The following is a 24,970-nucleotide window of genomic DNA, read 5'->3' on the forward strand; positions in this document are numbered from 1 at the left end:
CACAGTTAAGCCACGACGACAAACTGGAGGGTGGCTACTGGGTAATAGGGATATTCTTTAAAGGAATCCTCATGACTTTGGTGGGTAACCCATGCACACATAGGCAGCATGTATGTAACAAAAGAAAATCACTGTAAAGCAAACCATTGGCATCTGAAATAATGTTTTTGCTGCTGAGACTAATCCAGGAGAACCATGGAGCGGTATGAGCATAGTTAAAGCACAGAAGATGGTCATTTAAACTTGTCGAGTATGTGCCACCTCTCTACAAAAGCAACTTAGCTAGTCCCACTCCCCCGCCTTTGTCCATTAATCCTACAAATATTTGCTCTTTAGATGCTTACCCTTTTGGTGTTCGCAATTCCTCCACCACACCTAAAGGCAGTGTGTTCCAGATCATAACCAATCACTTCATAAAAATATTTCACCCTGTAGCACCATTGGTTCTTTTACCAATTATATTATATCTATGCCCTCTGGTTCTTGACCGCTATGCCAAGGAGAGAACATTTTCCCTCTATTCACTCTGCTTGGACCCTTCTGATTAAGGGCACCACTGTTGAATTTCCTCTCAAACTTCTCTAAAATCAGTTTCACCAATCTATCCATGTAAGGGTAGGTACGGTAGGGCGGCATGGCGTAGTGGTTAGCACTGCTGGTTCACGAACTTCGGGAGACGGGGATGTGCTGAGCGGGTGCACAAAAGGTAGCTCGCCTGAGAATTTGAATTTTGGCTCCCTTAATCACAAATAGTCCTCCAGAATCAGAAGAAAAAACATCCCCTCACCCTCTTCAAACAAAACGGAACGAGAGATGCCGAACAGCAGCACTGCCAGGGGTCGAAAAGGAATTAAAGTGGCAAAAGCCTGGAGAAACGAGTGGAGGAGATGGCGGACACACGGGGCGACAGGACCCCAGAGACACCTGACAGAGAGGGACGACTAAGAAGCGCACGGAGCTCCCCCACACCAGGGGGCGGATGGGGAGAGTTCCACGCCAAGGAACCAAAAGAGGCCATCGAGCCATCAAGGCCGATACAAAGGCAGCGGTCAAGGTGGCAATGACAGAACCATTGGTCGCCATACAGGCAGCCCTGGACAAGGTGGAGAGGCAACTGAAGACCTAGGGGAATACCATTAAGGAGTTGGAGAAGGCCTCAACTAACCAGAGCTATCAGATCGCCGCCCTGGAATCGGAGGTAACGAAGTTGGTGGCAACACAGGGGAAGCTAAAAGGGAAAATTGAAGACCAGGAGAATCGGTCGGGGTGCCAAAATCTAATAGGCCTGCCAGAGGGAACCGAGGGCAGGGACCCCAGCTAACGGGTGGAATTCCCCGGCCTCCCAGCCGCATATTTCTCAGTGGCAGGAGGCAGCGCGCCGTTCACTGGCGGTGGAATTCTCTATTACCGCTGCTTGTCAATGAGATATCCCATTGAAGCCAACCTATGCCAGCAGGAACCCCGGGGGCGGGGGGGGGACTGCCAATGGCAGCAAAGAATCCACCAACGAGCGGCTGAAGAATCATGGCCAAGATAAAAGAACAGATTCAAATTATGGCAAGATGGGCATTTCAGGAAAAATATAATTTTTGAAGATGACCTCGAGTCGTCAAAATAATTTTGAGTTGAAATATCCCAGCTCAAAGCCATGTATTGAAGAAGTTAATTTTAAAAGAAACTGCTTTGTTGTGAGATAAAGGAAAATTTCTTACGCTTACAAGATTTTAATAATTTTACTCATTAAAGTTAATTTTTTAAACTTTCATTCTTCGAATGTGGCTGTCTCTAACATTTACAAGTCACTCTCCCCTTCCCAAGAATGTGGTGCTGGGCCTTCTTCCTGAACCATAGAAGCCATGTGATGAACTTGTTCCCACATTGCAGTTAGGTAGAGTTTTAGAATTAGGCGTCAATGATGATAATTGCAAGTCGAAGTATGTCCAAGTCAGGATGATGTGACTTAGTGCGGAACCTGAAAGCAATAATATTTCCATGCACTTAGTTGCCTACTTTTCTAGATGGTGGGTTTGAGAGGTGTTGCCCAGAAAGCCTTGCTGAGTTATAATGATAATAAAAAAAATATTCTTTATAATAACCTTTATTGTCACAAGTATGCTTATATTAACACTGCAATGAAGTTACTGTGAAAAGCCCCTAGTTGCCACATTCTCACGCTTGTTCGGGTACACTGAGGGAGAATTCAGAATATCCAAATTACCTAATAGCATGTCTTTCGGGACTTGGGAGAGGAAACCGGAGAAAGCCCACGCAGACACGGGGAGAACGTGCAGACTCCACACAGACAGTGACCCAAGCTGGGAATCAAACCTGGGACCCTGGTGCTGTGCTGTGAAGCAACAGTGCTAACCACTGTGCTACTATGATGCCGACGGTATCATTGTGTGTCCTGTATATAGTGTACACTGCAGCCATGATGTATCGCTGATATTTATTTTTACTGTTTAATTTTAAGATGTGGTGCTGATCAAACTGGTTGCTTTGTCCTGGATGGATCCGAACTTCTCAAGTGTTGTTGTAGCTGCACGCATGCCAGTAAGTGGAGATCATTTATTTCATCACATTCCTGACATGCCTTTTAGGTAGTGAAGAGATTTTGGCAAGTGGGAAAACATTAATTAATAGGTACCCCTTTCTTTGTTGGTAGAGACAAGATATTTACTGTTGTCTTTGTGTTATAACCTGCCTGTATACTATTGGCTGTGGACTATTGGGGATTCCATAACTCGTGGGAAGTATGAGCTCCCCCAATGAGGTGGGCGGGGAAATCATTAGCAGTTTCACCTGTATTAATAGAGCTGGCCAGTATGGTACCAGCTAGAGGAGTGAAGCAGTGGTGAAGTACTACTGCTGCTGTATCTATAAAATTGTAAATAAAGTTATTTCTTTTGACTCTACAAACTTATGCTGTATTCTTCGTGGCCCTCACAAAAGGGGGTTAAATTATTTATATGGTTTCCCAGAACAAAGGAAATGTTTGGAAATGTGGGATAATGAGTTTGGATCTCTATCTGGTACAATCCAGCTGTATCACATTGCTGCGAGGATAGATTGTAGCATTTTTCCCAAGTTGGGTTCTGTCTGCGGTTTTCTCAAAAAAGGGTAGTTGCAGTTGGAGCCTAGAAGCCGCTTTGAGAAAAGCACAGCGAGAAATCCACCAGAAGCTATATACCAGAAGCAAAAGGGGAGTCACTGAGCAACAAAACAGTGAGGGTCATACTTGAACAGGGCTGCCCACCATTGTGAGCTGCTTAAACAGAGATAGAGGATCACCCAGCTTGGTTCTAGAGGAAGGACTCCAAAAAATATCAGACCTCAGGAATATGGAAGAGGATCAAAGTGAATTTCCAAGAGCTGTGGCACACCCTGGTTTGGTCCTAGGAGAACTGAAGGAATTCTCAAGATCCTGTAAAGTATAGGAAACTCCTGGTGGATATTTTGGGCTTAAAGAATAAGTGCTTACAAAATATAGTTTAAATTAATAGTACTTGATTTGTTTAATTAATGTACAATCAAATCCTTTGTCTAAAATATAAAATCTTGTACATAATTCTGTTAAATCTGAGAGTTCAATTTTTTGGAGGGAGGTTAATGTTCTCCTTCGAGACATAGCAATACCCAGCCCCCGGCCATCAAGGTCACACGACTTTTATGGCTCTTCCAGTTGAATTTTCAATCTTAGCTGACTCTCAGGATTTTGATTGTGATGACATGGCAATGATAATGTCACTAAATGTCACAGGTAGGTAGTTGGGATCTGTGTTGTTGGAGATGGTTATTGCCTGCCACTTGTGTAGTGCAAATGGCAATAACTAAATAAGCCCAAAAGGTTGTCCATGTTTTCCTGTGCAAAGTGATGGACTGCTTCAACATCTGAGAATTTGTGAGTGGAACTGAAAACCACAATTATCAGAAAACAATACTTCTGGCTTTATGATACAAGAAAACTCATTGGTGAAGTTGCGCCTAGAATGCTGACAAATGCCTGCAAAGATATGACTGTCCTTCCATAACCACAAATAATCTTCCTTTGTGGCAAGTATCGGTTTATCCACTGGACCATTTCTCCTAATACCCAAAGACTATAATTCTTTTATGGTTTCTTAATGCCACATTTGGTAAAGTGCTTCTTTCCCATCACGAGCAATTATTCTATCATCTCCTTATGGAATTAATTTTCCATTCATATCTGGACTGAAGGTAATGGTACCCTTGCACAACCCAAACTGAGCATCAGTGAGTGGATTACAGGTGAGTAGATGCTGCTTGATAGCACTGCTGACGGTCCTCCTGATTGGGAGCAGGTCTTCAGGCACATAGTTAGCTGGGTTGGATTGGATAGCTGGATGTCAGTCTTGTAATTGTACTGGACCAGCTTGGTTTAAAAAAAATATTTTTATTAAGAAAAGTTTTCCCAATACAACACCTTCACAACCATATTTGGATCAGGTTGGTTAGGGGTTTGTCCCATTCTAAATTACTATAGCCAGAATGCTTTTTATGGCTAGTCAAGTTGAATTTCCAATCCCAGGATGTTGCTTATTGTGCCGTGGCAATGATAATGCCACTGAAACCTAACTGAACATTGATGAGCAGATTGTTGCTCTGTGAGGGCTGCTTTATTGCACTGTCAACAACCTTACATCCCTTTGTTGATTATGCAGAACAGACTAATGGGACGGTAACTGGTCAAATTGGATTTTCCTGGCTTTTTAAGGTTGTGTTGCCAGGACCCATTTGACCTTTGCGGTGTCCAATCGCTTAGCCATTTCTGGAGGTCATATTGTGTGAATTGTGGTGTTGGGGCCTCAGAAGGTGGTTTAGCAGGATTGCCACTCAACAGTTCAGGCTGAAGATGGAACAATTCAGCCTTGCCTTTTCATTTATATTGCTGGGTTCCACCATGATTGGAGGTAGAATACTCATGACAGCCTGTCCTTCCCACTAATTGTTTATTTGTTCACCATCAGTACATTCTATAACCTTACTAATCTCAGTGCGATTTAACAAGGAGGATTCATCAGCAGAAGGCAGGTCACATGTTGCAATCAGCATGAGGTTCTTTACCAAACTATAACACGATTTGTTGGGTCCAGAGTTAATATTCAGTATTATTGTAAATCTGAGCTGTTAAGAAAATGGAGTACTGAGCAGTAGAAAGCATCTGTCACTGTTTACTTTATCATAACCCTTCAAGAATATATGCCTGGAATATTCTAGTGAGTCCATTTTCCTCATTACTAACATCTACTTATAATAGGGTACCACAACATCTATATCCTCCACAATTGTTCTACTATCTTCATCACTTTGACATTCCTCTAGTCCCAATCTTGGTGTCATTAGCAAATGTTGATAGTATTTAATCTAGCAAGTCCTGTCATTCTTGCATTTAGCAAAAAACACTGGTTCCAAAACACACACATGTGGCGCACCACATCTTTTCAACCGGAGAAACATCTCTTTACCCCTAGTGCTTGCTTTTTGCCTCCAATCATCGTTTTATCCATATGGCCACATTCCTGTTTCTGTAAGAATTTTAAAATGAAGATAATTCTCACCAATCTTCTTCGCTCTTCTTCAACTGTATGGAGAAGCTGTGCAAACTCTTTGAAGGACTGAGCTGGAAAACATAGGTTTCACATGTGAACTCTGGAAAATCACATCTCATATAACTTTTAACCCACAATTCACTACTGGAACAAATTATTTTGAAGAATTGCTTAAAATCAGTACAAATGGACATTTGTAAATGTTCCAATATTACATGAGAATGCATTATACAAAACGTGACACAGTCAATATTGAGAATAGAAAGACTCTGCACCTTGAGTACAGTTTAACAAACAGCACACAAATCAGACAATGCTTTGGTGTGAAAAAATGATTTTAATAACACTGCAAATTCACAGAAGCTGGGAAATATCAAAATGTATTGGATGTGTTTGAGTAGTGTGAAATTCCGATGGCAAGGTTATCGCAATAAATGAATGCACTACAAAACTGAGCATCGGTAAATGGAACTTGTTAACAACAACATTTTAATAATTTACCTTGCTCTGATCATTCTCTACTGAAAAGAATTCTGGAACAGAAAAAGGAAAATAAAGACAGAGTAAGGAATTTTTTATGACCTAAAATTCCTTTGGTTTTTATTATGCACTGGGTCCTGCTATAACATGTGCCATGGGGACCTTATCAGAAGACTATATTATACTAGAGACCATGGGCTGGCTTCTCTGTTTCTGATGCTAAGTGCTGGGGCCAATGGAGAATCCGTGGTGGTCCACGGCGGAAAAATCGTCTCGAATCCCTCACCGATTCCGGTACCGGTGAGGGGATAGCACTGGCGCTGCGTGGAATACCTGCAGATCGTGTGGAGAATGGCCGGAGAATCAGCGGGTCCCGGGCCGTGCATGCACTGGGCTGACAAGCCGCACACGCCTACAGCCCACCGGTCACGGGGAAACATGGCACCAGCCAGGCTGGACCGCATACATGCCCACCCCTCCCCCCCCCCCCGCCCCTCCCCCCCCCCCCCCCCCCCCCCCCCGCCCCTTGGCCCAGCAGAAGCCTCCCGGGCAGCGGTGCGGATCTCGGCGCTGGAACTGTCCACAGTCGGCATGCCATAGTCATGACCACTGGGACCACACGTGGCCCGCGCTGTTCAGAACTCGGTCCATTGGAGGCGGAACGTCACGAGTGAGCCGGCTGATGACGCGCCAATATCATTGCGGCTTGCCACGGCGCTTGACCCAATGATGCCAGTTTGGAGGAGGCGGAGCATCACGAACCGGCATCAAAATGGAGCCTGTCCCGATTCCGGCGTCGAAAATCATTCGCCACCCGATCACCGTTCCCGATTTCGCCATCGGGCTATGGAGAATCCCGCCGCCTGTTAAAATTACGTCCTTTCATAAGCATCAGTTAGTAGCCGGAATATTGTAGAACCAAGTAAATGACTTCAAGCAGATAAATCATCTGATAATAATAATCTTTATTGTGGTGATGTGCATCACTGTAAATACATGTAAGCAAGACAGACACTAGAGGGAGCACCAGAAACACCACACACACACACTCAACCAATAGATAAGTTAGATAGGAGGCGACCAATGGATATTCACGATACACAAGGAGGTGACACGACCACAGGGGGGCATTACACCAACCCATACATAAAGGACACCACACACATGATCAGCCCCTTTGGCCAGTGGAGACAGTCAGTGAGGAGAGGCACAGGGTTGATTCAATATTACACCCACCACGTGGAAGACAGCAGATGGTTAGTCAGTTATATAGTTATAATAGGATTAGCAGTAGTGTCGAACTCAAGTTATAAAAGTGTACATAGTGTTAATAAATGAGTTGAAGTTATTTACACGTCTCGACCTTCCTTGACAAATGCAACACAAGGAAGCCGCTTATGTTAGAAAGGAAACATAACAAAACATTTATAATAATCTTTATTGTCACAAGTAGGTTTACATTAACACTGCAATGAAGTTACTGTGAAAAGCCCCTAGACGCCACATTCTGTTGCCTCTCAGGGTACAGTGAGGGAGAATTCAGAATGTCCAAATGACCTAACAGCATGTCTTTCGGGACTTGTGGGAGGAAACTGCAGCATCCGGAGGAAAGCCACACAGACAAAGGGAGAACGTGCAGACTCCGCATAGACAGTGACCCAAGCCGGGAATCGAACCTGGGACCCTGGCGCTGTGAAGCAACAGTGCTAACCACTGAACTACAGTGCCGCCCATGATATGATGTAAACAAACAAACAAACTTCTGCTCACAAAATGAAGTTAATCACTTAAAATAAATTACATTTGATTTAGTCGCTTGGGAGTACAAAGCTCAAGTATTGCTGAAAAAAGCTTTTCACCTTGCACTCATTAGGACAGGCACAAGAATGTCTAAATTCAGAGGGACAAACATTTTTTACTGAGAAAAGGGAGTTGACTAGTTGGCAAGTTGACTGATCAGCACGGGCTGTGGAACTACTCCCCACGCTTTTGTTTAATTCAAAAATGGTGCAATGGCTGGACAGCCTGAAAAGTACCGAAAAATTACCTCGGAACGGCTAAATATATTAAACATTTGTGCAACAAGTGAAGCTAATCTTTTCAGCTAATACTACTCAGTAGCAACATGAGTGCATTTTCCTCCAACAGGCCTATGAGACGTTTCGCCTACCACACAAGCTTAATGGCGATGTGATGTCAGGCACGTAGGCAATATGACCATTGGGGGAAGGAAGAGAGAGGAGGAGGAGAGGGGTGGGGAGGGGGGGGGGGGGGGGGGGGGGTTGACACGACGTAGCAGGGGGGGAGAGATAACATGGTCAGGGTCGGAGTAGGGAGCCATCTGGAATGGGCTAGGTACAGGGTGGAATGAACGGGACTGGAGTTAAGTGGGGAGAATGACGGACAGTATAGGGGAATGGAGGCGTAAGCCTCCGGTACGGCTGGTAACATGGAATGTCCGGGGACTGAATGGGCCGGTTAAAAGGTTGCGGGTGTTCACGCGCCTCAGGAGCTTGAAAGCGGGAGTTGTCTTTCTGCAGAAGACGCACCTCCGTGTGAAGGGCCAGGTTAGGTTAAGGAAGGGGTGGGTCGGGCAGGTTTTCCACTCTGGGTTTGCTTCGAAATTGAGGGGAGTGGGGATTTTAATGAGCAAAGAAATGGGATTTGCCAATGCGAAGGAGGTGAGGAATCCGGGTGGGAGATGTGATTGTGAGTGGGGTATTGGAAGGGGCACCAGTGGTGTTGGTAAATGTGTATGCCCAAATTGGGATGATATGGATTTTATAAGGGGTTGCTGGCAGCAATCCCGGATTTGGCCACGCACCAGTTGATCATAGGAGGAGATTTTAACTGTGTCCTAGTGCCGAGGGTGGATAGGTCGAGACCCAGGTCGATGGGTAGGGTCCAAATGGCGAGGAGCTGGGGGGGTTTATGGAGAGGTTGTGTATGGTGGACCCATGGCCTTTTCAGAACACAGGAGGAAAGAAGTATTCCTTCGTTTCACATGTACATAAGGTGTATTCAAAGATTGACTACTTTGTAGTGAGTCAGGAGATTTTAGTTGGGGTGGAGAGGGCAGCGTATGCGGGGATAGTTATATCGGACCATGCGCTCCACTGGCTGGAGATTCGGTTTAGATCGGGGCGAGAGCAAAGGCTGGGGTGGAGGTTTGACTCAGGGTTGTTGGCGGATGGAAGTTTTTGTGAAAAGGTGCGGGTGGCGATTATGGAGTACGTGGAGTTTAATCAGAATGGGGAGGTGTCGGCGTCCATTATTTCGAAAGCACTGAAGGCAGTGGTCCAGGGGGAAATTATTTTGTTTAAGGCTCTTGCGGATAGGGAAAGGAGGGAGGAACAAGGCCGTCTAGTGAGCGAGATAGTGGAGATGGACAGGAAATATTCGAGGGTGCCTACCACGGAGGGATTGGTGAGGAGGAAAAAGTTGCAGGGGAGTTTGACAGGCTGAAAACTGGGAGGCCAGTAGGGCAACTGCTTAGGGCACGAGGGGTGCAATATGAGTATGGGGAGAAGGCGAGCCGCATGCTGGCACACCAGCTGTGGAGGCAGGCCGCGTCCAGGGAAATATTAAAGATATGGGCAGGGGCTAGGGATGTGGTGTCGGAGCCAGGGAAGATAAACTGGGCGTTTCGGAAGTACTACCAGGGACTTTATGAAGGGGACCCAAGGGTAGAGGAGGGGGGTATGGGGCGGTTTCTGGACAAGCTGGAATTTCCCCAGGTGGAGGAAGCAAAGAGGCAGGCATTGGAGGAGCGCCTGGGGCTGAGGGAGGTGCTGGATAGTATCAAGGGTATGAAGTCGGGGAAGGCCCCTGACCCGGATAGGTACCCGGCAGAATGTAATAAGAAATTTGCGACGGTCCTGGCACCATATTTGTTGGGGGCGTTTAATGAAGCACTGGAGAAGATGGAGTTGCCGGAGACGATGACACAGGCAGTAATCACACTAATTCGGAAAAAAGGGAAGGACCCGGTGGAATGTGAGTCCTGTCGATCCATATCACTATTGAACATGGATGTGAAAGTGTTGGCTAAGTTGTTGGCAGGGAGGATGGAGGATTGCATCCCGGGGTTGGTTGCCGAGGATCACACAGGCTTTGTGAAGGACAGGCAGCTTGCGAGTAATATGAGACGGCTGTTGAATGTGGTGATGAATCCGTCGGGGGCTCTGGTACCGGAGGTGATGGTGTCCATGGACGCAGAGAAGGCGTTTGATCGGGTGGAGTGGCGGTCCTTGTTCGAGGTTTTGGGAAGGTTTGGGTTTGGGCCGACATTTTTGGCATGGGTGCGGTTGCTGTATGTGGCACCAAGGACAAGGGTGAAAACGAATGATATGAGCTCACGAAGCTTTGACTTACGCAGGAATGTCCACCGTCGCCGTTGCTGTTTGGGCTGGCCATAGCACCATTGGGGATGGCTTTTAGGGGGTCGGCAGAGTGGCAGGGAATGATGAGGGGACAGAGGGAGCATTCGGGTGTTGCTCCATGCCAATGTCCTCTTTCTGCATGTTATGGATCCGTTCGCGAGTGTGAGAAGGATAATGGGCATGCTGGGGAGGTTTGGAGGGTTCTCGGGACACAAACTGAATGTAGGGAAAAGCAAGGTTTTCCCGGTGAATGAGCTGGGACAGTGGGCTAATTTAGGGGGGGGGTGCCATTTACGGTAGCGAGGGACAGGTTTAGATATTTGCAGATTCAGGTAACGAGGCAATGGGTGGGACTCCATAAGTGGAACTTAACAAAGCTGGGGGAGGAGACCAGGGAGGATCTTAAAAGGTTGGCGGGGAGGGTCCAAGTGGCAAAAATGAATATTCTGCCGAGGTTCCTGTTTATTTTTCAGCTTCTCACAATCTTTATACCAAAAGCCTTCTTTCGGAAAGTAGACACGATCATTTCGGACTTTGTATGGGCGGGGAAGGTGCCGAGGGTGGGGAGGACCCTGCTACAGAGGCAGCAGGGGGGGGTTGGCGTTGCCGAACTTGCTTCATTATTATTGAACGGCAAATGTGGACAAGGTGCGGCAGTGGTGGGAAGGAGAAGAGGTAGAGTGAGTTAGGATGGAGGAGTAATCTTGTAAGGGGTCTAGTTTGAGGGCTATGGTGACAACAGCGTTACCAATGGCTCCGAGTAGGTATTCAGGGTGCCCTGTAATGCAGTCCACAGTGAAGATATGGAATCAGTTGAGGAACCATTTTAGGATGGAAGGGATAGCGGTGTTGACGCCGCTGTGTGAGAATCATAGGTTTGAGCCGGGGGGGGATGGATAGTGTATACAGGAGGTGGAGGGAAGTAGGGCTGGTCAAGGTGAGGGATCTGTATTTGGAGGAAGGGTTCACCAGTCTGGAGGAACTAAGGGAGAGGGTAGAGTTGCCGAGGGCGAGTGAGTTCAGGTATCTGCAGGTTAGGGACTTTGTGCAAAACGTCTGGAGGGGGTTCCCTAGGTTACCTGGATACATCCTGCTGGAGCAACTGCTGCTTCTAGATGTGGAAGGGGAGGGAAGAATTGGGGATAGACACAAGCGGCTCAGGGAGCAGGGAGGCGAGCGGGTGATGAAGATCAAGGAGAAATGTGAAGCAAAGTTGGGAGGAGAAATCAATTGGGGAATATGGAGTGAGGTACTGCGTAGAGTAAATGGGATCTCCTCTTGTTCAAGGATAAGCCTGATGCAGTTTAAGGTGGTGTACAGAGTGCATATGACTCAGGCGAGAATGAGTGGCTTCTTTCGGGGGTAGCAGATGAGTGTGAGAGGTGTGGGTGGGGGCCAGCGAATCACACGCACATGTTTTGGGGTTGCGAAAAATTGGGAAGATTCTTGGCGGGAGTGTTCGCGGTCTTCGCCAGGATAGTAGAGGAGGTGGAGGACCCGGACCCTTTGGTGGCGACATTTGGGGTTTCAGAGAAGCCGGAGCTCATGGTGAGGAGGAAGGCCGATGTTGTGGCCTTTGCCTCTCTGATTGCACGGCAGCGAATTTTATTGAAGTGGGGATCAGCATTGCCACCGGGGGGGGGAGGGGGGGAGGGGGTGCTAAATTGCCCCTTAATTGGAAAAAAATAATAATTGGGTACTCTAAATTTATTTTTTAGAAAAAGAATCGAACCCGGGTCCCTGGCACTGTGAAGTAACATTGTTAACCACTGTGCTACCCTGCCGCCTTTTAACTCAATAAAGGTAAAGTCGCCATAGTCCCAGATGACCATAGGCTGCTTTCCTCCATGAAGGGGAGAGCTGACTAGTGGTGGTTTAACCTGAGGATCATCACACCTCAGGCATGGAGCAAGGTTGAGAAAGCGAAGCCAACAAGCAATAGCTGTTGATCAACTCACGTGTCGAACTCAAACGTCACCCCAGTCAGAACAGTTGGCCAGGCTTTCTCAAAAGCTGCTTCACTGCTCACTGAGTCTTTGACTCAGGGTACTCTTCTGCGATGGTTGTTCCCAGGTTTTTCACTGATGAACTTTGTATCCCTGCTTCTTTATACTATTTCTTCTAGATTTCCAAAGATTCGATGATGTCAGTTTTATTACCCTCTGGCTGCAGAGGTTGTGTTTCACAGATCCAGTAAACGGGATCAATTTATTCCATTATGCCATAAAACTACTTCCAGATTAACAGCTTCTGTGACTACAAAAGTTATGTAGCCCCTTCATTCGGCTTTCCTTGTCACATAGCTGTTATCTTTTGCCTTATCACGTAGCTGCTAATGATCTCCTTTTGAAGCTAGGGGCCGCCTGCAGTCCAGCATCCTGCTGTAGAAACTGCATTTCTCGATATTCTCAGGAGAGCCTCTGTGACTTCTTTGGTATCTTTGTTACTTGGCCACATTTATCATCAGGTTAGTGTCTTTTGTAACTTGGCCATATTTTCCAGTAGGCTTAGGGCTAGATACTGTACTCTCCAGAAACTCCAAAATGGCACACCTATTGCATTGGATCATAACACCCAAGAGAACCACGGGAAGCCAGTGTCGATCTCCCTGTGGGACCTGTGGAGTACGAGCTTTCCAAGTAGGGGTCAGAGGCAACCCAGCTGGAGCTCGCTAGACCTACATATAAAGCCAGCCCAAGCAAGGCCCGGACGTGTTGGTGGTCCCAGCACCAACTAGATTGGGAGAGAATTACTGCATAAGTAGAGTATTGTCCATAGTTCTCCTACTGCTGGCTTCCTAATTACTAAACACTGCCATTTCCATCTCGCCTTATTTTATGTTTAGTGAAATTTTATGCAGTATAATTAATATACTTGGTTTCATTTTAATATTTTTAAACTAATTAATTAGATTAAATTATGACTTTAATGAAGTATTATAAACAGGTTCCCACTCGTAACATCTTTATGCCTTACGCTTACACAAATCACTATAAGTCATAAAGTGTCAAAACGAGCACCTGTTGCAATCTGTGGTTTTGATCTGTGCCACAGCTCCCCAGCAACCCATCGCTATGCTGCCGAACCAGAAGTTTCTCTGAACAGCCAGCAATGTAATGGAGCAGGGGCATGAATGGATGCTGCTGTGGCAGGAAAGGAGCTGATCTCCTCGGCTGCTAAAGACAGCATTCAGGGAGGAATCCAAACATACACCAAAAATTCAGAAGGTGAGGGATCCCTAACTTCAAATATTAGTGTGTTAAATCGATTTCCAAATCCCAGTTCTCAGCTGATTTTTCAAGATCGTTGGCACAACTATTTCGTACAGTATATACAATGACCACTGTGAAAATGAAGGATACCTGATTCTAGTCCTTTAGGTTTCACTATAAATTATTTCAGAACAATTATATGTTGTTGGGGAAAAAATGGATTGGAAGATACGGTCAGAAGGGAATTTTGTGAGATCAATACGTCATAGACTTCATAGGCCGAATGAACTTTTGCTGATCAGACTTTTAATAAATGATCTGGCCCCCATTCGCTCCTCCCACCCGTGTCATAGATACCTCTGGAGTAACCACAAGGATCTATCATTAGCCCCCTCCTTTTCCTCATTTGCATACTTCCATTTGGAGACATCATGCAAAGAAATTAGGTCAGGTTACATATGCATAGTAAAAACAGCCAGTTCTACCTCACTCAATCCTATGATGTCAGGTAATTCATTTAACATCCAGCCCTGGTAAGCTAGAATTTCCTCTTGTTAAACTTTGCAGAGACCAACATCATTATCCCCAGCCTTGCCACAAATATGTACCCTCACCATTGATTCCAGCCCAACCGCTACTATCTAAGGTAGAACCTAACTAATAATAATAATCTTTATTAATGTCACAAGTAGGCTTACATTAACACTGTAATGAAGTTACTGTGAAAATCCCCTCGTCGCCACACTACGCCGCCTCTTTGGTACACTGAGGGAGAATTCAGAATGACCAATTTCTGCATGTCTTTCGGGACTTGTGGGAGGAAACCCACGCAGATACTGGGAGAACGTGCAGACTCCGCACAGACAGTGACTCAAGCCAGGAATCAAACCCTGGTCCCTGGCCCTATGAAGCAACAGTGCTAACCACTGTGCTACCGTGCCATCCTACTTGTAGCCTCTGAATTCTTTTTGTCCCACAACGGAGATTCTGACCCCATCACCACAAAGACCACCTACTGCCACCACCATCACATCACTAAATTCTGCTCCTGCATTCACCCACCTTCTGTCAAAAGCTATCGTCCACACTTTTGGCAGCTCCAAACTCAACTATTATATAATGCTCTCCTGTAGGGCATGCCATCCATAAGTTTCAGCTGATCCAAAACTCGATGTTTCCTTCCTACCCACACCAAGACACACAGACTACCCAAATGCTACTGACCTCTAATGCCTAACTACCCATCCAATATCTAAAATTTAACATTCTAACTGTTGTGTTTAAAATCTACTTTATTGCATCATTCCACTCGCTTTCTCTGAAACCTGCTCGAACCCTACAACCATCTAAGAACTCTGAATTCCTCAAGTTCTGGTCGCTTTGGCAGGTACAATGCAATCATCTTGGACCCAACTATCAGAATTCCCTCCCCAAAGCTCTGCTTTTCTACCTCTCTTTAAAAACCTGCACTGATAAAGTGTTTTGGAGTAATTTTCTATGTTAAAAGGTTCGATACGAAGTTAAAATTGTTTATGTGAAAATAAATTATGTAACACGTTTAACTACATAACAGGGTAAATGACTCTGGTTATATGCAGTGCAAGGTCAGGCACACACAACCAGCAATTTTGGACATAAGACTGCTAAAGCACTCTGGCTACAGCACTCTGAAGAGCTTGATAACATAAATGGCCCCTGCAACTCATGCTAAGTTTCATGAGTTATTTAACATATTTTTGGTTCAATATTTTTCCTCACATCCTTGGACACACTTTAAGAGAGGTCAAAGATGTGCAAACTAGCTTCTCCTGCTCCGCTTTGCTCTGTTAGAATCCCCATGGAAACTGATCATTTTTAAAAACAGATTTGAAAGAATTTAAAGGAATCGCACTAAAGATTTCAAGTTTTAAGACCTTCACTATAACAAACAAACCAAAATCGACATACACTAAACATTACTTAATGAGCAATTAACACTCTAAACGACAAAAAAGATAACCGTTATTAATTTCTTAACACGACCCGTAACCTCACATCGCAAGTGGTGTTCGATTGTTTGTTTCACCTGTGTTTGGTTATGCTAGTCTGTTAATTGATCCTTGCCTGGAGCTAGGGAGTTAAGAAATAAGCAACTATTGCTGAAAAAAGATGTGTTTTGCACTCATCAGGACAAGCACAAGAAAGCAGTATCAGGGAAAGAATAACTTTATACTTTAGGAGAAGAGAGTGCTGATTAGTTGGCAAGCAGACACTGATTTGTAGAGGCGTTGACATGGAGAATGCACATGGATAGTGACTGACAATTAACTTCCAAGCATCGTTTGAAATTCAAACCAGGCAGCTTAGCTCTGACTGGTCAAGGCATTGTCCTGTGGAATGAAGTAGCGAAAGGCTATCACTTATTTTGCTCAGCTGAAACAGGTGAAATGTGCATATATGTTTGTTCTGTTTCCAAAGAACAGAGCCCTGTGTATTAATGTATGTAGCTTCCAGTACACACTAAAGCACCTACCAACTGCAGCACCATCAACCAGTCAAGTTCACGGACCCACGATTACTACCTGAAGGACGAGCCGCAGCCTAGAAGTACCTGACAACTTCCAGTCGCCGCACATGGGGATTCAGACAAAGGCCTTGTCTAACCTGCACAGAGCCGGTCACTTGAAAGTTAAGTAAAGGTCATTTAAACTGTTAGGTATAGTTTAATGTGTAGCCACATGTAGATTATTACACATAGAACCAAGCCTGTGTTTAGTAATAAACAATAATTGAACTAATATGCTGGTTGTGTGGTCATTTGACCAATACACGGAACATACTTGCCTCTTGTAGTTATTATTGATAAAGATAAAAGAGCAACATAGGTAAGACAGGCAACTGGATGAGAACCATGCTCAATAGTGTTGTGTTTTTGGTCCTGGTATCTTTAAAGATAAATCAGTGCACAAGTAGACACAGGGGGTGATTAACATTGCAAATGTTCTTTATTGCTGTTGCAGTGGAACAAATAAGAAAACATGGATCCTGCAATCCCACAATGCACTGGCTTGAAAAATACAGTAAGCCAACCAAAACACATAATACATAACAAGTTGTGTTGTCTTCTCCAAGGTTAAGTCCACATGCTAGCAGATTTTTTCCTGACTCATGGGTTTTATAAAATCGAGGCCCCAGCAATGTTTGGAGTTATAGTTCATTCTGTGCTATTAGCTACCTGCTGCGGTCAGAGGGAAGGAGGGAGAGAAGGAGGAAGGGAGATAGGTAAGTAGGTCAATGCCTCCAAGTAGCATGGTTGATGGACGGCAGGAAACTCCCGACTCAAAACTCCCTGGTGATTGGTCATGTCTGACAAGGGCTCATGTGGTTCTTCTTTCTATACCTCTCAGGCAATGGTCTCTAGAGTCTCAAATAGAGACAAGCTCCATAATATTAGAGGGAGGATTCTTGCACATGGCTGTCATCGCCCCGGTCAAAGAGCAATGCCCTCATGCGCGCCCCAGTCAAAGAGCAATGCCCCCATGAGCACCTCAGTCAAAGAGCAATATCCCTCATGTGCACCCCAGTCAAAGAGCAATGCCCCCATGAGCACCCCAGTCAAAGAGCAATGTCTCCATGCACACCCCAGTCAAAGAGCAATGTCTCCATGCACACCCCAGTCAAAGACCAATGTCCCCATGTACACCCCAGTCAAAGAGCAATGTCTCTATGCGCCACCCCAGTCAAACAACAATGTTTCCATGCGCACCCCAGTCAAACAGCAATATCCCCATTTGCACCCCAGTCAAAAAGCAATGTCTCCATGCACGCCCCAGTCAAAGAGCAATGTCTCCATGCGCACACCAGTCAAAGAGCAATGTCCCCATGAGCACCCCAGTCAAAGAGCAATGTCTCCATGCACCCCTAGTCAAAGAGCAAGGGGCGCATACCAGTTAAAGAGCAATGTCTCCGTGTACATGCACATGCTAGATGACAGGACTGGGGGCATTCTGGCTACATTTGCCGATGATACAAAGATAGGTGGAGGGGCAGGTAGTATGGAGGAGGTGGGTAGGCTGCAGAAAGATTTAGACAGTTTAGGAGAGTGGTCCAAGAAACGGCTGATGAAATTCAACGTGGGCAAGTGCGAGGTCTTGCACTTTGGAAAAAAGAATAGAGGCATGGACTATTTTCTAAACGGTGACAAAATTCATAATTCTGAAGTGCAAAAGGACATGGGAGTCCTAGTCCAGGATTCTCCAAAGGTAAACTTGCAGGTTGAGTCCGTAATTAAGAAACCAAATGCAATGTTGTCATTCATCTCAAGAGGCTTGGAATATAAAAACAGGGATGTACTTCTGAAGCTTTATAAAGCACTAGTTAGGCCCCATTTAGAATACTGTGAGCAATTTTGGGCCCCACACCTTAGGAAGGACATAGTGGCACTGGAGCGGGTCCAGCGGAGATTCACACGGATGATCCCAGGAATGGTAGGCCTAACATACGATGAACGTCTGAGGATCCTGGGATTATATTCATTGGAGTTTAAGAGGTTGAGGGGAGATCTAATAGAAACTTACAAGATAATGAATGGCTTAGATAGGGTGGACGTGGGGAAGTTGTTTCCATTAGCAGGGGAGACTAGGACCCGGGGGCACAGCCTTAGAATAAAAGGGAGCCACTTTAGAACAGAGATGAGGAGAAATTTCTTCAGCCAGAGAGTGGTGGGTCTGTGGAATTCATTGCCACAGAGGGCGGTGGAGGCCGGGACGTTGAGTGTCTTTAAGACAGAAGTTGATAAATTCTTGATTTCTTGAGGAATTAAGGGCTATGGAGAGAGAGCGGGTAAATGGATTTGAAATCAGCCATGATTGAATGGTGGAGTGGACTCGATGGGCCGAATGGCTTTACTTCCGCTCCTATGTCTTATGGTCTTATGGTCTTAAAGAGCAATGTCTCCATGCGCACCCCAGTCAAAGAGCAATGTTCCTATGAGCACTCCAGTCAAAGAGCAATGTCTCCATGTGTAACCCAGTCAAAGAACAATGTCCCCATGCACCCCTGGTCAAAGAGCAATGTCTCCATGCGCACACCAGTCAAAGAGTAATGTCTCCATGCACACCCCAGTCAAAGAGCAATGTCCTTATGAGCACCGCTGTCAAAGAGCAATGTCTCCAGACGCACCCCAGTCATAGAGCCCATGTCCCCAGGCGCACACCAGTTAAAGAGCAATGCCCCCATGTGCACCCGAAAAAGCAATATCCCCATGCGCACCCCAGTTAAAGAGCAATGTCTCCGTGCACACCCCAGTCAAAGAGCAATGTCTCCATGCACACCCCAGTCAAAGAGCAATGTCCCCATGTGCACCCCAGTCAAAGAGCAATGTCACCATGTGCACCCCAGTCAAGGAGCAATATTTCCATGTGCACTCCAATCAAAGAGCAATGTCTTCATGCGCGCCCCAAGTCAAAGAACAATGTCCCCATGTGCACCGCAGTCAAAGAGCAATGCCCCGATGAACACCCAGTTAAACAGCAGTCAAAAAGCAATATCCTCATGTGCACCCCAGTCAAAGTGCAATGCCCCGATGAGCACCCAATTAAACAGCAGTCAAAGAGCAATATGCCCATGTGCACCCCAGTCAAAGAACAATATCCCCATGTGCATCCTAGTCAAAGAGCAATGTCCCCATGCACACCCAAGTCAAAGAGCAATGTCTCCATGCACACCTCAGTCAAAGACAATGTCTCCATGTACACCCCAGTCAAAGAGCAATGTCCCCATGTGCACCCCAGTCAAAGAGCAATATCTCCATGTGCACCTCAGTCAAAGAGCAATGTCTCCATGCACAGCTCAGTCAAAGAGCAATATCTCCATGCGCACCCCAGTCAAAGAGCAATGTCTCCATGCACAGCTCAGTCAAAGAGCAATGTCTCCATGCACAGCTCAGTCAAAGAGCAATATCTCCATGCGCACCCCAGTCAAAGAGCAATGTCTCCATGCACAGCTCAGTCAAAGAGCAATGTCCCCATGTTCACCCCAGTCAAAGAGCAATATCTCCATGTGCACCTCAGTCAAAGAGCAATGTCTCCATGCACAGCTCAGTCAAAGAGCAATGTCTCCATGCACAGCTCAGTCAAAGAGCAATATCTCCATGCGCACCCCAGTCAAAGAGCAATGTCTCCATGCACAGCTCAGTCAAAGAGCAATGTCTCCATGCACAGCTCAGTCAAAGAGCAATATCTCCATGCGCACCCCAGTCAAAGAGCAATGTCTCCATGCACAGCTCAGTCAAAGAGCAATGTCCCCATGTGCACCGCAGTCAAAGAGCAATGTCCCCATGCGCACCCCACTCAAAGAACAATGTCTCCTTGCACACCCCAGTCAAAGAACAATGTTTCCTTGCACAATCATATACGAGCAGATAGAACATTCAGTTCTGGTCCTCCACGACTTCAAAAGGGAAGGGCGTGGTGGAAATGAAGCATCTAGATGGAAACCAGGCACAGGGCTTCGGACTAGCTGGGTGAGTGAAAAGGAGCCAAACTTGAAGCCTAGATACTGCAGGCTCCAGACAATCCTGCCTTTCTACAGGCTATCTCCCAGATGACGAGGAAGGCGGCCCGTCACAGGTTGCCGGAAACAGCAAAAGCCCGAGTAGCAACAGGCAATGATGTCTGAAGCAGGTCAAGAAGGATAAACAATACAGATAACTATATAACTATACACTATTATAACAAACTAGTTCTATCTTCTCTCACTCTAGCTATTCTATGTCTTGCTTGTTCACTGTTCTGAATCACATCATCATGTGAGTAGAAAAGGTGGGAAATTAGTTCTTATAGTATCTGACTGTGAGCCATCTAGTGTTGAAATGACTGTACTACATTTCATACATTGATCATGTATATTGATATCTGAATATCACTACAGGTACCCGAGCACAGTCTCCTAATATTCTAGGCAGGCTCACCCATTGGGGGCGGAGCATCAGGGTAGGGCCTCAGGTGACATCCTGAGGCCATCCCGAAGGCGTGCGGCATAAAATACACTGTTTTTGAGGGGGCAGAGCATTGCAAAAGCAGAGCCACTCCGATTTTGGTGCAAACGGGGATTCTCCGAACGCAATTCCGGCGTTAGCAACCGGAGAATCCCGCCCATTGTTTCCCAACGGTGTATGAAACAAATAGGGCTGGTTTAGCTCAGTTAGCTGGACAGCTGGTTCAGGATGCAGAATGAGGTCAACAGCACAGATTCAATCCCTGTACTGGCTGAGGTTATTCATGAAGGCCCCGTTTCCTCAACTATGCCCCTCGCCTAATGTGTGGTGATTCTCAGGTTAAATCACCATCAGTCAGCTCCTCAAAGGGGAAAGCAGCCTATGGACATCTGGGACTATGGCGACTAAAAGATTAAACAAATAAAACCAAGAACAATAAACCCCTAAACCCCCTTTTATGGCATCTATTGAGCAAGTATTAGGATTACTAACACACAACGATCTTTAGTGAACAATCTGCATTTGAGAACGGTACCTCACTCAAAATCATGCAATTCTGCAAGGAATGTATCTTAAATTAAATGTTCAACAGAAAGGCGACACAAATGATTCACTCACACTACATTTACCCACCACAAGTGAGACACCACACTGCAGGCAAAGCCTTATAAAAACCAACCTAAAAGTGGAAACTGACATTTTTCAATTTCCAGGCAAAACTGCGATAAGAAACTAATTCCAGGATGTCACGCCTCCTTCGCTGACTGAGATGGAGTTGAAGGTAAGAGGGAGAGTCAGGGCGGGGAGCCTCCGCCTGGGGGGCTGGAAAGTGCAGGAGGCGCGGGCACGTGGATGGCCTAAAAAAGGATATGGCTAGTCGGCGGGGAAGGGGGTAGTCCGCCGATCCGGCTGATCACGTGGAACATGAGAGGCTTGAATGGGCCGGTCAAGAGGGTCCGGGTGTTTGCGCACTTAAAGGGGCTAAAGGCAGACGTAGCTATGTTACAGGAGACGCACCTGAAGATCGCGGATCAGACCAGGCTGAGGAAGGGATGGGTGGGGCAGGTTTTTCACTCTGGGCTGGATGCGAAAAACAGGGGGGGGTCGCAATCCTGGTGAGTAAGCGGTGGCATTTGAGGCTGTGGGTATTGTGGCAGATAAAGGGGGTCGATATGTGATGGTGAGTGGCAGGCTGCAGGGATCCAGGGTGGTGCTGGTGAATGTGTATGCCACAAACTGGGACAATGCAGGGTTCATGAAGCGGATGTTGAGTCAGATCCCGGATCTGGAGGCAGGTAATCTGATAATGGGGGGGGACTTCGACACGGTGCTGGACCCGGCACTAGATCGGTCTAGGTCGAGGTTGGGTAAGAGGCCGGCAGCGGCCAAGGTCCTGAAGGGGTTTATGGATCAGATGGGGGGAGTGGATCCGTGGAGGTTTGCCAGGCCAAGGGCGAGGGAGTTCTCCTTCTTCTCCCATGTGCACAAGGCCTACTCGCGAATAGACTTTTTTGTGGTAAGCAGATCCCGAGAGTGGAGGGGGCGGAGTATTCGGCCATTGCGATTTCGGATCACGCCCCGTACTGGGTGGAGCTGGAGTTGGGGGAGGAGAGGGGCCAGCGCCCGTTGTGGCGAATGGATGTGGGACTGCTGGCGGACGAGGAGGTTTGTGGGCGGGTTCGGGAGTGCATCCAAAGATATGTGGAGGCCAATGATAATGGGGAGGTGTCGGTGCGTGTGGTCTGGGAGGCGCTGAAGGCAGTGGTCAAGGGGGAGCTAATTTCAATCAGGGCTCACAGGGAGAAGAGGGAGAGGATGGAGAGGGAGAGATTGGTGGGGGAGATACGGAGGGTGGATAGGAGATACACAAAATCCCCCGAAGAGGGGCTGCTGAGGGAGCGCCGGAGCCTCCAAACGGAGTTTGACTTGCTGACCACGGGGAAAGCGGAGGCCCAGTGGAGGAGGGTACAGGGAGCAATGTATGAGTATGGGGAGAAGGCAAATCGGATGTTGGCACATCAGCTGCAGAAGTGGAAGGCGGCTAGGGAGATTGGGGGAGTCAGAGATACAGGGGGGAACATGGTGCGGAGTCCAGCTAAAATAAACAAGGTCTTTAGGGACTTTTATGGTAAGTTGTACAAGTCAGAATCCCCGGAGGGTGGGGATGCGCCAGTTCCTGGACCAACTGAGGTTCCCATGGGTGGAGGAGGGGCGGGTCGAGGGTTTGGGGGCCCCGATCGAGATGGAGGAGCTAGTTAAGGAGTTGGGGAGTATGCAGGCGGGCAAGGCCCCGGGGCCGGATGGGTTCCTGGTTGAGTTCTACAGGAAGTTCTCGGATCTGTTGGGCCCGTTGTTGCTGAGAACCTTTAATGAGGCGAAGGAAAAGGAAATCCTTCCCTCGACGATGTTGCAGGCTTTGATCTCGTTTATCCTCAAGCGGGATAAGGACCCGCTGCAGTGTGGCTCTTATAGGCCGATTTTGCTCCTCAATGTGGATGCCAAGCTGTTGCAAAAGTTTTGGCCACCAGGATTGAAGATTGTGTCCCGGGAGTGATACATGAGGACCTGACGGGATTTGTGAAGGGGAGGCAGCTGAACATGAACGTGCGGAGGCTCCTGAATGTGATTATGATGCCTTTGGAGGGGGGGGGGATGCAGAAGTGGTAGCGGCAATGGTCGCGGAGAAGGCCTTTGACCGGGTGGAGTGGGAGCACCTGTGGGAGGTGTTAGGCAGATGGGGGAGGTCATGCGGACCCTTGGGGAGTTTGGAGACTTCTCGGGATATAAGCTCAACGTGGGGAAGAGCGAGCTGTTTGTGGTGCATGCGTGGGGTCAGGAAAAGAGGTTGGAGGAGCTATCACTCAAGATGGTGGAGAGGAGTTTTCGGTATTTGGGTATCCAGGTGGCTAAGTGGACCAGATGGAGGAGGACTTCAGGAGGTGGGACATGTTGCCACTCTCCCTGGCGGGTAGGGTGCAGTCCGTGCAGTTCCTGTTCGTCTTTCAGTGCCTGCCCATTCTCATCCCCAAGGCCTTCTTTAAGCAGGTAAACAGGAGCATTATGGGATTTGTGTGGGCAAATAAGACCCCGAAGATTAGGAGGCTGATCTTGGATATCAGTCCAGGGGAGGGGGGGGATTGGCGCTGCCGAACCTGTGCAGCGAATGTGTCTATGATTTGGTAGTGGGTAATGGAGGGCGAGGGGGCAGCGTGGAAAAGGTTAGAGGCGGTGTCCTGTATAGTTATTAGCCTGGGGGCACTGGTGACGGCACCGTTGCCGCTTCCGCTGCCGCGGAATACCACGAGTCCAGTGGTGGCGGCGACATTGAGGATTTGGGGGCAGTGGAGACGACATAGGGGGGAGGTAGAGGCCTCAGTTTGGGCTCCGATACGGGACAACCATAGGTTTGTTCCAGGTAGGATAGATGGTGGGTTCCTAATCTGGCACTGGGCGGGAATTAAAAGGATGGGGGATTTATTCATCGATGGGACTTTTGCCAGTCCGAGGGCGCTGGAGAAGAAAATTGGGTTACCTCTGGGAAATGCCTTTAGGTATATGCAGGTTCGGGCGTTCATGAGAAAGCAGGTAGGGGAATTCCCGCTGCTGCCTGCCCGAAGGATACAGGACAGGGTGGTTTCGGGCGTGTGGGTCGGGTAGGGTAAGATATCGGAGATATACCAGGAGCTGCAGGAGGCGGAGGAAGCCTCGGTGGAGGAGCTGAAGGGCAAGTGGGAGGAGGAGCTGGGTGAGGAGCTGGATGAGGGCCTGTGGGCTGACGCCCTGGGCAGGGTCAATTCCTCCTCATCTTACGCCAGGCTCAGCCTGATCCAGTTTAAAGTGGTGCACAGGGCGCAGATGACAGGGGCGAGGATGAGTAAGTTTTTTGGGGTGGAGGACAGGTGTGTGAGGTGTTAGTGGAGCCCAGCAAACTACGCCCATATGTTTTGGGCATGCCCGCCGCTTAAGGAATTTTGGAAGGGCGTCGCAAAGGCTATGTCCAAGGTCTTGGATACTCGGGTAAAACCGAGCTGGGGGATAGAGATATTTGGGGTATCGGATGATCCGGGAGTGCAGGAATCGAAAGAGGCCGGAGTTCTGGCCTTTGCCTCCTTGGTAGCCCGGAGAAGGCTCTTGTTAATGTGGAGGGACGCGAAGCCCCCAAGCGTAGAGGCTTGGGTCAACGACATGGCGGAGTTCTTTAGATTGGAGAAGATAAAGCTTCGGTCCAAAGTCCCCAACCCACTTTCACCCCCAGTTCGTCCTCCCATTTTCATCTGGCTTTGTCCAAAGGTAGTCTTGCCCTATCCAGTAACCATCCATTGATGTATCCACAGTTCCTCCCCTCCTTTT

General features: G+C 47.3%; 1 protein-coding gene across 1 annotated transcript in view; it reads right to left on the reverse strand.

The window, feature by feature from the left end:
- The window catches only part of arhgap42a (Rho GTPase activating protein 42a), a 572,455-nt gene that overhangs the window by 353,153 nt on the left and 194,332 nt on the right, over window positions 1–24,970 (reverse strand). The window contains exon 3 of the mRNA XM_072476376.1: window positions 5,580–5,641. Coding sequence (XP_072332477.1) covers window positions 5,580–5,641 — 62 coding nt within the window. The remainder of the gene's footprint in view (window positions 1–5,579; window positions 5,642–24,970) is intronic.

Source organism: Scyliorhinus torazame, chromosome 15, assembly GCF_047496885.1.
Source record: "Scyliorhinus torazame isolate Kashiwa2021f chromosome 15, sScyTor2.1, whole genome shotgun sequence".
In the NCBI taxonomy this organism is placed as follows: domain Eukaryota; kingdom Metazoa; phylum Chordata; class Chondrichthyes; order Carcharhiniformes; family Scyliorhinidae; genus Scyliorhinus; species Scyliorhinus torazame.